General features: G+C 34.4%; 3 protein-coding genes across 9 annotated transcripts; 1 reads left to right on the forward strand and 2 right to left on the reverse strand.

Annotated features, from left to right (window-relative positions):
• Positions 1 to 1,333: 1,333 nt before the first annotated feature.
• On the reverse strand, positions 1,334 to 7,618 carry LOC116339615 (hormone-sensitive lipase). 5 transcript variants are annotated; one of them, XM_031765600.1, is made up of 7 exons: positions 7,486 to 7,618; positions 4,269 to 5,459; positions 3,867 to 4,053; positions 2,937 to 3,769; positions 1,814 to 2,855; positions 1,621 to 1,746; positions 1,334 to 1,550 (listed from the first exon to the last, which is right to left on the reverse strand). In XM_031765600.1, exons 2-7 carry the CDS (start codon positions 4,775 to 4,777, stop codon positions 1,464 to 1,466), a joined length of 2,784 nt encoding a protein of 927 aa, XP_031621460.1. In that variant the 5' UTR covers positions 4,778 to 5,459; positions 7,486 to 7,618; the 3' UTR covers positions 1,334 to 1,463. The 5 variants fall into 5 exon arrangements, with proteins under 5 accessions (XP_031621460.1, XP_031621457.1, XP_031621459.1 ...); XM_031765597.1 differs by having other exon boundaries at positions 4,269 to 5,844; XM_031765599.1 differs by lacking the exon at positions 7,486 to 7,618 and adding an exon at positions 7,301 to 7,355.
• A 357-nt stretch (positions 7,619 to 7,975) lies between these two features.
• LOC116339618 (upstream stimulatory factor 1) lies at positions 7,976 to 11,238 on the forward strand. Of its 3 annotated transcripts, none has more exons than XM_031765605.1 (7): positions 7,976 to 8,176; positions 8,958 to 9,014; positions 9,171 to 9,223; positions 9,297 to 9,706; positions 9,919 to 10,131; positions 10,213 to 10,265; positions 10,341 to 11,238. In XM_031765605.1, the coding sequence occupies exons 1-7, from the start codon at positions 8,112 to 8,114 to the stop codon at positions 10,525 to 10,527; spliced, it is 1,038 nt and encodes a 345-aa protein (XP_031621465.1). In that variant the 5' UTR covers positions 7,976 to 8,111; the 3' UTR covers positions 10,528 to 11,238. The 3 variants fall into 3 exon arrangements, with proteins under 3 accessions (XP_031621465.1, XP_031621466.1, XP_031621467.1); XM_031765606.1 differs by having other exon boundaries at positions 7,982 to 8,853; positions 10,341 to 11,237; XM_031765607.1 differs by having other exon boundaries at positions 7,982 to 8,836; positions 10,341 to 11,237.
• A 30-nt stretch (positions 11,239 to 11,268) lies between these two features.
• LOC116339616 (Golgi resident protein GCP60) lies at positions 11,269 to 13,950 on the reverse strand. Its single transcript, XM_031765601.1, has 5 exons — positions 13,489 to 13,950; positions 12,569 to 13,368; positions 12,287 to 12,479; positions 12,058 to 12,219; positions 11,269 to 11,981 (listed from the first exon to the last, which is right to left on the reverse strand). Exons 1-5 carry the CDS (start codon positions 13,598 to 13,600, stop codon positions 11,893 to 11,895), a joined length of 1,356 nt encoding a protein of 451 aa, XP_031621461.1. The 5' UTR covers positions 13,601 to 13,950; the 3' UTR covers positions 11,269 to 11,892.
• Between the last annotated feature and the right edge of the window lie 120 nt (positions 13,951 to 14,070).

Consider the following 14,070-nt stretch of genomic DNA (forward strand, 5'->3'; position numbering starts at 1 on the left):
CTTATAAAGTTATTTCTGAAAAAAATATCACTAAAATAAAAAATTAAGGCATTTTATTATTTTTTTTATTTTTTTTTTTTTAATTGATATATCGAATACAATGTTTTGAATGTAATACAAATATTTTGTTTCTGTGAAAAAGCAATGGATGCCAGTAACTGTATAGTGGTGACTATGTATAAAATTGTTTATGTGTGTGAGTATGTGTGTTTTTGAAATTGAAGAATATTAGGATAAATACTGGGGTAGGTGTAATTCCTATTTCGGCATGTCCCAGAATAAATATTAGTATAGACAATTTCATTGTTGTCTTTGTTTTTCTTCTCATAAGAATAAGACTACCAATAATATGAATGATGCTGATGCACCATGCAAAGATCAAATTATCTAAAAGTTAGGTAAATTGGTATCGTATATCAAAAGACAACTGATTAATACTTGATTAATTAACAAAATATGTTGCGAATAATTTCATGTGTATTTTCTTAATTTCCAAAGCATAGTGAAATAAATATATCACTTGTATCCAATTGATGAAAATTATTTTAAAGCACTAAAAACGTACAAAATTAACAGGATATGGACATTCACTAGGATTACCCTTTTTAGTTACTTAATAAATATTATTTGAATTATATATATTTTTTTGTTGTTATGAAATACAAAAGCATTCTGTTTGCACCATTAAAATTGGATCGTGCACCAATTTTGTTTTTGCTATTGAAAAATAGGAGCCGATTCAATCAGCCCACAGCCATATAATATTATTGAAAATAAGCTGCCAATTAATTGAAAAATGTTGTAAGTTTGGTAAGGAAAATGTTCAAAGCTATTGAATGTTATTTGATGGTCCTCAGTGTACGGTAGTATCATACAAAAGTGCAATGTTTAGCAATAACAAATTATAAACTATAATACAGACTTTGATCAATACCATTCAAACGTATTTGTTAGGAATTCACTGCATTTTAGCATGAGAGAAAAAAGGTTTGTTAGAAAATGCAAATTACAACGAGTGATTAGTTTATAGCATTCAAAATGGTAGCTATTTCATTTCCATTTTCTTCTAAAGAAAATGTTAATTTGGCAATTTTTTTTGAGATAATAAATTTTATATATAAAAAAACACCATATATGCAATGCAAATAAAGGCATTTGTGTTGCTGATAAAACAATTGTTTAGGCCACTTGTTGAGCGGATATTTCAAGCGAATGAGTAAAAAGGGAAAATTATTATACAAAAAAAAAACTTTTCGGCACACAAAATGTTTTCCATCTTGATTTTTAAATTTTATATGGAAAAAAATTGTTCCAAAAAGAGCGCAGAAAAAACTTCCAGTCCAATCATTCTTATTCGTTTTATTATGTAAACGAGATTATTAGCACTATTTTCTTCGCAATGCAACCAGCATAGAAATTATTTTTCTTAATGAAAGTTTCACAGTTAGTGTTTAACGTTGGATTCAACATTTTGGATCAACTGTCGTTTCTAAAAGTTCAGCCAACCGTAAAATACACACCCGATTCCCTTCGTATGCCTCTTTGGAAAGCTATTCAGTGTGAAAAAAAGAAATTATATTAAAAATGTGCCGCTTTTGTATTGGAAAGTCGAGATTTTACCTTGACAAACGACAAAAATCCGTGGGGTAATCCCGGCAATACATCCAATCCAATTGGAATGCCAAGTGCTTTTAATCTTTTTGCCATCATTATGCAATCATCTAAACATGGATCCATATCGACGGTCTGAAAAGAGAACAAAGCGTCAGACTCCAGAGCCAATTTCCTAAAATTTCAATAAAAGAATTCGTACCAAAATTTTTACGGACGGCAATTGCAGAAGCATTTCGTCGCTAGCATCCCACGGCGATAAAAATGGATCGTGTGGAACTTCGAATAGATAGTCGTCAGCAGGATTGCGTTCGACGAGCGAATTTAATCGGCTTCTTGTGAATCCCAATCCATTGGCGTTGGTAATTCCATTTCTAATGATGGTTGGCGATGTGATCGCATTGAAAGTGCTTGCAACGGAATTCGCTGCCGTTTCAACTGCTTTATAAATTTTCGTTGGAATATTTTGCATATTTAGTGCCTCTCGTCCTTCTTCAAATAAAACATTATCTTCTGATTGTGTTCGTGACGCTGTCGCTTTTGTCAAGTCTTCTTTGCCGTATTTTTCCACAAAATCGTCTACAAAGTTCTTTGGTTCATTGTTCGGTGGTTCCGTTGAATCCATTTCAAGAAGCGATGATGATGTGGAATTTCGTCGTCGTTCGCATGCCACATTCACATTTTCATCGATATTACAAATTTCAAATGCACCATTTTGTAAGCCAGCGGTCGGTTTATGCTGTGTCAACGGTTGTGAATCTTCTTCAAATGAAATTCCATTACTTTCATCGGGTGTCATCATTTCGGTATTGCTGTTTCCATCCGTTTGACTATTTTGCAACGATGCACTGGCAAAAGTGTCGCTGGTTCCATCGCTCATCGGACTCTTATTATTTTCTTCATAATTTGGATCATGTTCAATGTGTTCCCACATTGAACCGCCGTCAATTGATATCGAAGTATCGGTTTGTTTATCATTTGCATGTTCATTATCTTGACTTTCTGATCCTAAATGGACAAATGTCGGCATGTCGGATTCTTCGGCATCTGACATTAGTACAATCACAGCTGATGTTGTTGACACAGATGTATCATTGAGCATGTCTTTTTTGTCGTCTTTTTCATTTGATTTATCTGCTTGCCTTTTGTCTGTCAAAAATTGATCCTTCCCCGGATGAACGTATGCCTTCAGGCAACCCATTAAGAATCCAAACGGCAGCAAAACGTCCATTAAACATAAAAACCTATACGAAAAAGGAAAAATATATACATAACGATTATATTATTTTATTGTAATTGTCGGAAAAAGGTGTACTAATACTAACCGCGCTGGACTCGGATCGAAGCCCATTTTCATCGGACAGTAAATTAAGAAAACGCCATCAGGTTTGCGTATTTTTTTATCGATACATTTCAAAGTGAGTGCCATGTTTAAATTGGCACCAGCACTATCACCAACCACCACTATTTTTTCGGCAGTGGTTCCCAGTACTTTTGCATTCTTGATTGCCCAGCAATATGCATAGAAAACTTCTTCTAATGCTCGTGGATATGGTGCTTGTGGCGCCAAACTGTAGTCAATTGATAAAATTGGGGCATGTAATCGAGCAGCCCATTCTCTCAAATAAACTTCATGAGATTTTGAACTCTGGGCCACAAAGCCACCTCCGTGACAATGGAATATCAGCGATTTTGATGGTGGATGCATGTGTTTCTTATTCCGTTCGCCAATCATACCGTCACGACGAACACTGGACAAAAGTCGCGCGGTTACTGAACCCACTCCCAAATGACTTGATGGAACTGGAATTTCTACCATCACTTTTGGATTTGCCACACTTTGCAGCTCAAGTGGTTCGGGTGGTATGGTTATCAATCGATTGACTTTTACTTTAACTCCAAATACATTGGGCAATGCATACATCAATTCACCTTCGGTGAGCGACCAAAATGCTTTGCAAAAATCAATACCAGCATATTGTGACAAATTCACAATTCGTCGAGCTCTTAGCTCTGGATTCCAATAGTATTTACCCCCTGTATACATCGAACTGGTCGCTTTCATTATTCGATTTCCATTATTGTTGTAAAAAATTTCGGAAAATCCGGCCAGACAAATGCCCAAAAACTTCATCACAGATTGCATCGATTCACAGTACTGTAAGCAAATAAAAGTAAATGTCACACAATAAATTAGTCATTGGCTTTGATTTACAGTCAAATTACGTAATCGTTGACCATTTTGATGGACTCACATGAAAACCGATACATCGTCCATAAAAGGAATACTGATTCACACAAGCGCTCGTGTTGAAAAGGCCAATCGCTTTATGATCTCCAAGCGGAAACAACGAACCAAATTCACTGTTCGTTCGTATTATCATTATTTGTTCGAGGCAACTGCATAAACTGGCTAATAAATGGCTACACGCTTCGATTTCCCTGGCGCACAAAAAAAAGAGAACGAAAAGAATTACAATCGGAAAATAGTAATCATTTTTTGTGTCACTTTTATTATCATTCTTTAGTAACACGAATTTGTCGTTTATTGTAATGGTTGTTGGCCAATAAAAATGGAAATACACAATAAAGTAGGCAAACACCATCGAATGTGTATTTAACAGTAATAAATAAATGATAATCGCATAATAACTTACTTCATGTACATATTTTTGCGAAATAGTAAATAGCTACGATTCTGTGCTATATATTTGGCAACTTTGAAATTGTGATTTATGCATGCTGAAATTGTTTTAACAAAGCTGCGATATCCATTGGCCGGTGTCACTTCATCGAAATCGTATTCATGCACGAACGTAGTTATCTTTGTAACAAATTGTCGAGCGATTGCAATATGATCGATAATGCCACGAAACGCACATAAAAACCTTTGACCTGTTTCACTATCATCACATTCAAAGTATTTTATGTTATTTTGGCAAATATCAATCAGGGCGTCGTAAAGTGCAAATGAATATGTGGCCGTTGATTGAGTTGCTGTGGTGGCTGGTGTCGGTCGTTCATCGCCGTTCACCGAAAATTCATCGGTGTCCATTGATAAATGCGTAAAACTTGAGCTCATTGTCATTTTTAAATTGACCATTGCTTGTGGTGCTGAATCTCGTTCCTTTGGCAACGACGATGATTTCTGGTCAATCATTTTCATTTTTGTTCACCTTGGCAACGACGACGATGATGATGATGATAATGACGAAGGTGATATTTTAATATTCCTTACCAATATTTTCTACGAATACACGCTTATATATCGTTTTGTCATAACGAAAGAGGTCGCAGTGCAGTTGTTTTGGTGCGGCACTCTATTATTTTTTATTGGTCAATGTAATTCAATTAAAAAATATGGTTCGATTGGTTTGTTTGCCTAGCACACAAACGAAAATAATTGACTTGAGCCTATAGGCGCATTCACGGCAACATTCTCTTTTATACTTGACTTAAATTCCATTCATTCATGTTCAATATGTTCTTCACTTCTTTTCTCGCTTTTTTTCCCTCTCACATTATCGCATTTATGCGAACAATTTAATTTGTTCGTATTTGCGTTGTGTGTATATGTTCAACACTTTGCTTCAGCGATATCATGCGGAAAAGGAACGGAAACTCTTTTACTGTTTACGCATAAAAATGCCAACGTACAGCATATATTGAATCGCCCACTGGTTTTGCCACTACTGCTGCTGCTGCTGCTGCTTACTTTTTTCTGCTCTTTCAATGCACTGTTCACACAATTATGGTTCTCTTCTCTCCACCTTTTGTGCCACTAAATTATTGACAATCCAAAGCCAACAAAGACAGTGAACTGAGTATACACTGAGAGGGTCCGTTTACTGAAGATAATGTCAAAGAGAAATTCAAATATATAATCGATATAATAAACATCTATTGAATTCCAGTTCAATTTCACTGTTGGACTTTAATCGCATCGTCTGTCTCTACGGCGCAAACTGTGTATACTAATTTGGAATATTTGCTGGATTTCTTTTTTATTCGCTCTTCTCTTTCGGTTTGTTTCAATAAGTAGAACGAATTGCAATGCTTTCAATTTTACACTTTCATTATATGTAGATTACGGCATTTTGCCACTCTCTGAACTCTTTTTATTAACCAACTATATTTATTTGCTGTGCAAGGTTTTTTTCTTCTGTTTTTTGTATCACTTTTTGATTAACATGAAAATAAAATGAACATATCACAATCGATGTCGATGCTCAACTGCGAAAGAAGATTCAGAAAATGTTAAACGTATGTCGATAAATGTGAATAATTCAATGGTTTGCAAGATTCGTTCGTGCTTGATTTCATTCGTTGATGCTCATTAAAAATTGCGCATCTTTTACTCGGGCTTATATTTCATGGAAAAAAGAGAGAATCTTTTGTGCAAAATTAAACAGAAGCTGGGGGTGCAGTGAAGATGAAAAATTGCCCAAATCATCATATGACATTTCAAAAAACGAAGGTTTTTCTAGGAATTATCTAAATCACTCCACAGCACATGTTATGTATTAAACAACACCACCTCAAATCGGAGGATGACAACACAAGAAAAAGGTCTTTGCACAAAAAACACATCGAGTTTGAAGTTTTGTGCATATCTATATAAGAAAATAAAAACACATACAACTTGCTTGAACCTACGAAGACGAGAAGTCTTGATACTCGATAATTATCCACATTTATTATGATTGGTATTATTAGACTATTTTTGGGAATGCCTTTTTTTCATCTCTCTCTCTTTTTTCGTTGAAATGTTTTCATTCGTGTTATTTTTTCATTGTTCACTCACACACACACACACACACACACAGTTTGCGTGCTCCATATTGCAATTTGGTGTATGCATCCATCGCATTGTATCTAACCAAAATACGACAACAGTTTTAAACATACATACAATTACAGTTCATTTTTCATAATTTACACGGTATGAAAATATTTGTTTGTTCTCATTTCGAGTTCGCGGCGTTGTGTATATATGCATGAAAAATGTATTATGACTAGACAATGATTGAGTGTGATGGATGGATAAATAAAGCGACGAAAAAAACAACAACAAAAAGCTAGCAACCAATTGAGAATAATAGCTAATCCGCGTTGAATAATAACGCAATGCACATTGTTCTCTGTTGTAGTTTTTTTCGCAGCAAATCCAATGAAATTGCAGATTTTACAATGGAATATTATATGATTGTTTTTGTTCGTCATCAATATTATTAACTATTTTATGGTTTCACTGACTCACACACATAGCATTCGGATGAATCAAGCACTCATTTCTGGCACTTTATTAATTTTCGATAAGATAGTATATAGGACAAATGCGTGCTAACTATTTAATCATCAAAACTATAGTTGGAAGATCACGACGCAGGAAAAATGAAATGAAAATTCAGTGGGCAGAAGTAACATATGACTCTCACTCAAGTCAAACAGAATGTATATATATATATATTCAACCTCTTTTTTTTTTGCCACTGCGAGATATTTAAATTAACATAAAAATTCTTAGCATATCTCTCATTTTATCTGTCAGAAAATATCAAGAAAATGAGAGACAGAGATAGAGAGGAAAATGAAATCACGCAATCTACGACGTACACAAAAATATATATTTTTTCTCTTATATTTTGGTCAAACTATAGATACAGTTTTGTCACCCGTTGCCACTTACACACAACACTGAACATTGGATAAACAAGCAAAAGAGCGCATAGTATGATTTTCAACAGTCATCAGAGTACGGTCGTTGTTCGCGATTCACAAAAATTATCATGCAGTAGCAACGGTAACGATGTTTCATACATACACAACCATCGAAATCTTTCTCGACCACACACAATACTATGTGAAACCAACCCGTTTTCATTCGTTTTGTGATTTTTTTCTTCTTTTCTTTCACATGTACAGAACGAATGACTGTATCACTCATTCAATCACAACAACGGTAATCGTTATTATTATGATGTAAAATAATATTTCGCCAAACATGTATGATTACTAACACCACACAGTATATTTCGATGTATATACACAAAAGTGACATGAGCCAACGTGCGATATTTCGTTCGCTCTCTTTCAGACAGAGATGTCCATAGTTCTCATTTGTGTTGTATAGTACAGTACAACTTCGATCCCGCATAGAAAACACCTGAATGCATACACTTAATATTTCATGAGTTCGATGCATTGTTTACTTTTAAATAATTTATCAAGAAAAAGTCCTTCGATTTTTCCTTAAAATAATCAATTTCTCATCAAAATGTATTACTTTCAAATGTGTTTTGTCATCGGCTTCGTACAAAATGATTTTTCCGTTACTGTGAACCGTCATTAATGAGCACAATTCAATTGACATTTCGCCGTGTTTGACACTTCTTGCGCATACACAGTCCATGTGCAGAACAAATAATAAATTGCAAAACATCTATTCGATGTGCATTTTTTTGTGTGTAAAATTTGGATGAAGTGTGTCATCAAATGAAATGCCAACACTTGGACATTTTTACGCTGAGTTCAGCCCAACAATTTATTTTACTAAACAAAAATCGTTTGTATTATATTCGATTTAAGATGGCTTTTAGATGTGTGTGTTTGTGAGAGAGAGAGTCTGTGATAATCAAGTAATTCCGTGACATACTCGTTTGTGCACCGTGTAAATCTGCGTGTGGTTTATTTTTCTGTTCATTCTTAGTGTTTCTCACATGACCTGCATGTTAAAATAGACAATGAATGTAGAGTGCGAATATTGGCGCACACAAATGATCAATTTGAAAAAATTACGGCCAACATAACACTAAGTGCGAAAATTGTATTGCTTCGAAAGCACACATATTTCGCCACACAATAATAACACAGAGTGCTTTATTTATGTCTCGTGATCACAGAAAAACATCGTATATACAATAATAAATCAACAGACACAGATCACACTTTATAGTTTAACTAAATTCGATTTAAATTGACAATTATTATTCAATTTTAATTGGGTTGTTTGTTGCCAAAGATAATATACAATAAAAGCGGAGAGGAAGTGACACTCAAACAAATTGCTTGGACTGCTGCTACTGTAATCAGATTCAAATGTTTGATTGTTTATTTGCGTAATTTGTAGGATTGTATATAAATAATGTGTCAATAAAAAGAAAATCAAAATAAATGACAGCCACGACGATGTCAACGCAATAAGAATTGATAAACAAATAAACCGGTTGGTAATCGAAAACAGTGTGTATTCCACAGTCAATGAATGATTACGGTGTGACAATAATTTTAGTTGGCGTTTAATCGATATTTGAGTTATTTACATTTAATTTAATTGCGGTATCCAGATTGAAGGGCACGAACGTGACCAAAATGGAATTTGTAGACGCTGATTCTGTTGATGGGTTAGTGTGAACATTTTCTTTCTTTTTAACTACTCAATCTGAAATGCTCATCTTCACTTCTTTCAATTTCAATGTTTTGATTGAAAATGTGTACAGTTACATAACAAAAGAATGTTCACACATTTCATATATGTTCTTTGTTGTTTTCGATTTCAGTCACATTGACACCGGTATCGATCTTATTGATGAGAAAGGAAATATTTTGAGAGGTAAAAATGTCGTTTGTTTTCATTTGATTTCGATATTTTTGCTGATAAATTTGTGTGTTTTTGCGTCGTTAAGATTCTCCGAATGCAGAATATATGTTATCGAGCAGTGATGACAATATTGTCGCCTATCGTATCGTACATGTGCCCGAAAAGAATAGCAATCAAACAATTCAAACCACATCAACAACATTGAATAATTCAGTGACGACGTCAGTGCCACAACAAGTACAATACATTGTGATTGATGGTTCAAATGGATATTTACAAGCTGTACCCACCACACAAATGACCGCTGCCACCGCTGCCAATGTCACCGTCGTTCCCACAACACCAATCAAAATTGAACCACAAAATGCCAATAATACTAATTCAAATACGTTAAAGATGCGCACATCCGTTGCGATTGCTCCAAAACTGGATTACCTGCCATCGACATCGTACGGCAATGCAACACCAACCAATATCACCTCAACAAAGCAAAATGTAAGAGCTATGCACAATCAAATGAATTGTATGTGGTTTGCTTTATGGCCATGATTAAATTACAAAGAAATTGATTTTATCGATTTCACTATCAAATGAACTATTTTTTTGAATCACGATTCTACTTAGTTAACTGATTTATTAGATTTTCGGTTAAATTTGTTCAATTTCAAGAGATTTAAAGTATGTTTAAATTAAAATTTATGACACAGACAAATGTTACCGATCCATTGGGATCATTTAAGAAGCGCGACGACCGACGAAGAGCCACTCATAACGAAGTTGAACGGAGACGTCGAGACAAAATAAACCATTGGATTATGAAATTGGGGGCGATAATACCAGCCGACGGGAGTGTAACGGAAATCGGTGACAGTGGTCGATTGAGCATAGCTGCTATCGAAGGTCAATCAAAAGGAGGCATTGTAAGTACTTGAGTATATAACCAATGGTTCACTTTTAATTAGCGTTTTTCTCTCTCTTTCTTCTTTATTTTTATAAAAAAGCTATCGAAGGCGTGTGAATATGTACAAATGCTACAAGAAAAACAAAGTACACGGTAAAGCATCATTAAAATCGTCAAAATTGAATGACATTCAAAACTAATCGATTTCCATTTACTTCTCCCATTTAGAAATGCATCATCATCGTCGTCGTCATCGTCGTCAGTCGACAATAGTACCCTTCTCGAACGGAAAAAATACGAGGACGAAATAGCACGTTTACGTGGCGAAAACGAATTGTTAAAGGCAATACTCATTAAAAATGGTATAAATTATGTAAAAGAACGAACTTCAATCAAATCCAATGAATATTCGTAGCTTTGGGATCAAATCGATACGTTTTAGAAAACAAAACAAAAAAAAAATGCATTAAAAATGTATGTGAGAAGGACACGACTGCAATGTGCATGTACAACAAATAAGTATTCGATCCTTGCGTTATTATTTCTTTGTGGCTTTGTTTTATAGGTAAATTTTTTACCAAATTCAAACTATTGTATATTGAAAGGCGTGTACAAATGGTATTTTCACACGCAGAAGTTGACACAATTATGTTCTTTTATCACTAAGTAGCCCAAGCAGTATGCAATGACCCAATACATAGAGAAATATGTGCCATTTTTTCGAGATAAGAAAACACAGCAACCGAACAAACGGAATTTTATTTGACTTTTCTTTACATCGAATCAATATTATAAGTTGAGAGAAAATACAAATTTAGGGATTAATATTGTATATTAGATGTGGGAAAAAGTGTTTATCTCATTTTACCGAAGCTCAAGATCTCCATTTCCACCTAGTTTTTATTATTTAATGATAGAGAAATTTAACCTCATCCCGCTTCCAAAAAAAGAGAGAGAGTAAAATTGTTGCAACCAAATTCATCTTATTAGCGAAACACAAATGTTTGTAAGAAAAAAACCAATAACTAGATTCATTTTAAAGTGGAGTTAAATTGTTTTAATTATACATATGTAAATAAGTAGAGAAAGTGGTTATCTTGTTATCTCGAATGCAATAATAAAAATAAAACGAGTTGAATAAGAAAGAAAAAAACGATTTTGTTTGGGGATTTTCCACTCATTTTGTTGAAGAACATTTATTTAGAGCACAAAACATCAGCAATTTATAAATACATCTTCGTTGAAACAATTGATTCTATTTTATTCAGCTAAATTTATGTAAATATTTGTTTGAAGAGAAAAGTCCGATTTTAGTATACGCAGCACAGTGAGCATGTGTAAACGTTCGCTCAAAGCGTATACGTCAGCGATATTGTTTCAAATTATACGGAAACGGATATAGTATATCTAATTTGTATAGTTTCTGTTTGTGAACAATCTCACATGTTAACATCCATTTTCTACTACTTTTAAAACTTAAAACCAATTAAAATTGTTTGTTGTTTGAATGCGTGGAATGAAAAAAAAAATCCTTGCCATCCGAATCCTTGATTTGCTTTGCACTTGAATTATGTAAATTAATGATTACAAACGAACGAAAAAAAAATAATTTCATTTTGCAAACACCTATTGCACGACCAAAATTCATCACCAAATTTGACTTCTCTACTCTTGTAGCCAGAAATTGTTTTGACTCTTTAAACTGATATAATTAAAATAAAATGATTTTTAAATTATATGGTGATGAGAAAATCTTTTGACTCTTGCCCATTGTAATATCTTATCGGGTATAAAAAACACGGTAGTACAATGTTTTCGATCGCCATAAACTGTACGAATTATCGAATTTCAGCAAATAGACTCCTTCGCCTGGAAAGATTGTGACATGGACATTGGTTTCATTAATTGAGGTAATGCTTGGGAGTAGGTAAATTATTGGTCGTACCTGGATAACTGTGACTTCCAACATACACTTCTAATTGACACTCACGCCGATAGACGGGAACCACACTTGAAATCGGAGGCCGAAAACGTGCCACAGGCGATGGAGGACCATTTGTTACACCATTTCCACCTGATTCAATATCGTTACTTTGTTGAAGCTCAACTGTGCGAGAGAAAGAGAAAAAAACGTCAAATTCGAAAATGTTTAAAAGTTTTAAATTAAAACAAACCTTCATCATCATCATCTTCTTCTTCGTCATCACTATCACAAACTTGCACTTGTACTTCGTTCGATGAAGATTTTCCCCATTCAAAATATACACCAAAACCAATGTCATATCCATCAGTTGCAAATTCCCAGTATAAACAGCTTCCGCCTTCATGGGTCGGAACGCGAACAGTTACAATGTCACCATGGCCAACCTAAACGATAAACAAAAGCATCGTTTCATTAAATAGATCAAAGAGACCAATTGTTAATACTATCCATGTGATATATCGAATAAACTCACTTTGATAATGCCTTCGCCTTTGCCAGCCGCAACTTCTGTTTTGAATAAATCGATATCTGGTTTCGTCCACATTTGTGCTGCCTGAATCGGGGGAAATCCATCCGAATCCATATCTTCACTTTCACATTCCTCTTTAACATCACATTGACTATTTTCTTTTGGCGATAGACTCACATCAGCATTGACCGCACTATTTGCAACCACTTCATTGCTTGCCTCCTGACAGTTCAATTTTTCATTTTGTTCGGTCGAAATTTGTGCATGCAACTGTTGCATATACTGATGATAATGTTCAAGTTGCAATTGTCTTATCAAAACCGCTTGTTGTTCTGGATTGCCTGGGTATTGTTTTTCAGCATATGCGCGAAATTGCACATAGGTCTGTTGATTGAGAGCATCTTGTAATTTACGTTTTTGAAGCTCTTCACGGCTTTTCTGTTCGTCCAATAGTTTTCGATTGATTTCCTGTTGTCGTTCAAGTTCTAATTGTTCGGCCCGTCGTCTTTCTTGCTCTTGGGATAATCGCTCTTTTTCTTCGCGATCCTTTTTAATGGCTTCCACATATGGTTTGAATGCTGCACACGACCGATCCAATAAATCGATAAAACCTTCCATCGCTTGTGTTTTAGTAATAGTGCCCAAATTTTGCCACGCAACACGCCGATCACGACCGATTACATCGAATGCGCCAAGCGGTGGCAGTTCAACCGATGTAATTGGACCGTGTAATGCTTGTTGCGAAAATGCGACCAATTTCAAATTATCCTCATATGTGAACTGTACGGCTTTTCCAGCTTTTTCTATTTTAACGACAGACAATATAGAACCAACATATAATGATTATTTTTTTCATGCTGATTAATCGCTTTTTCCCCCTATGAATTGGCAGTTATCAGAAGTAGAATGTTTGTTGTTGTTACCTTTGTAAAAACTCAATGCATTGCGATAAAGATCCGTGAGAGACCATCCCCATTTGCTATCATCATTACTAATAATCGACATATCGTTCAAACGAGATTCAATTTGTTCCATTTTTCTGTTGTTTTTTTTTTTTTTTTGTCTAAATAAAAATGTTACACTCAATCAAGAAAATTAAATTTTAAATTGTGTCGTAGGTTAATATTGTCACTAAACTGGAGCAAAATACGACAGAAACAAATGTTCTGGATACAACAAAAATGGCATATCAACACGAATTAGCTACGTTTGATGTTTTTTTTTTCTTCGTTTTGACGTTTTTTATGTGGGTATTTGTGTTGACGTTTCTGACCGATTGGTATTACCGTTTGACACATGTACTAAAATCGAACTCGATTATGAAATCGTGACGTGATTGTTTTTTTTCGTTTTTAAAGAAATTCAATCGAATAATTTCACTTAGATGTTTTCAAAATAAAAACGAATTTCATGCTTTATTTTCAACATTTTATGTATCATATTCAACACTATCGTATGCGGTTTGAACTAAATGTTCAATATGTGTGCGTGTGTACTAAAACGTG

This window comes from Contarinia nasturtii, unplaced genomic scaffold (genome assembly GCF_009176525.2).
Source record: "Contarinia nasturtii isolate CC-2019 unplaced genomic scaffold, AAFC_CNas_1.1 Cnas_scaffold_533, whole genome shotgun sequence".
Classification (NCBI taxonomy): domain Eukaryota; kingdom Metazoa; phylum Arthropoda; class Insecta; order Diptera; family Cecidomyiidae; genus Contarinia; species Contarinia nasturtii.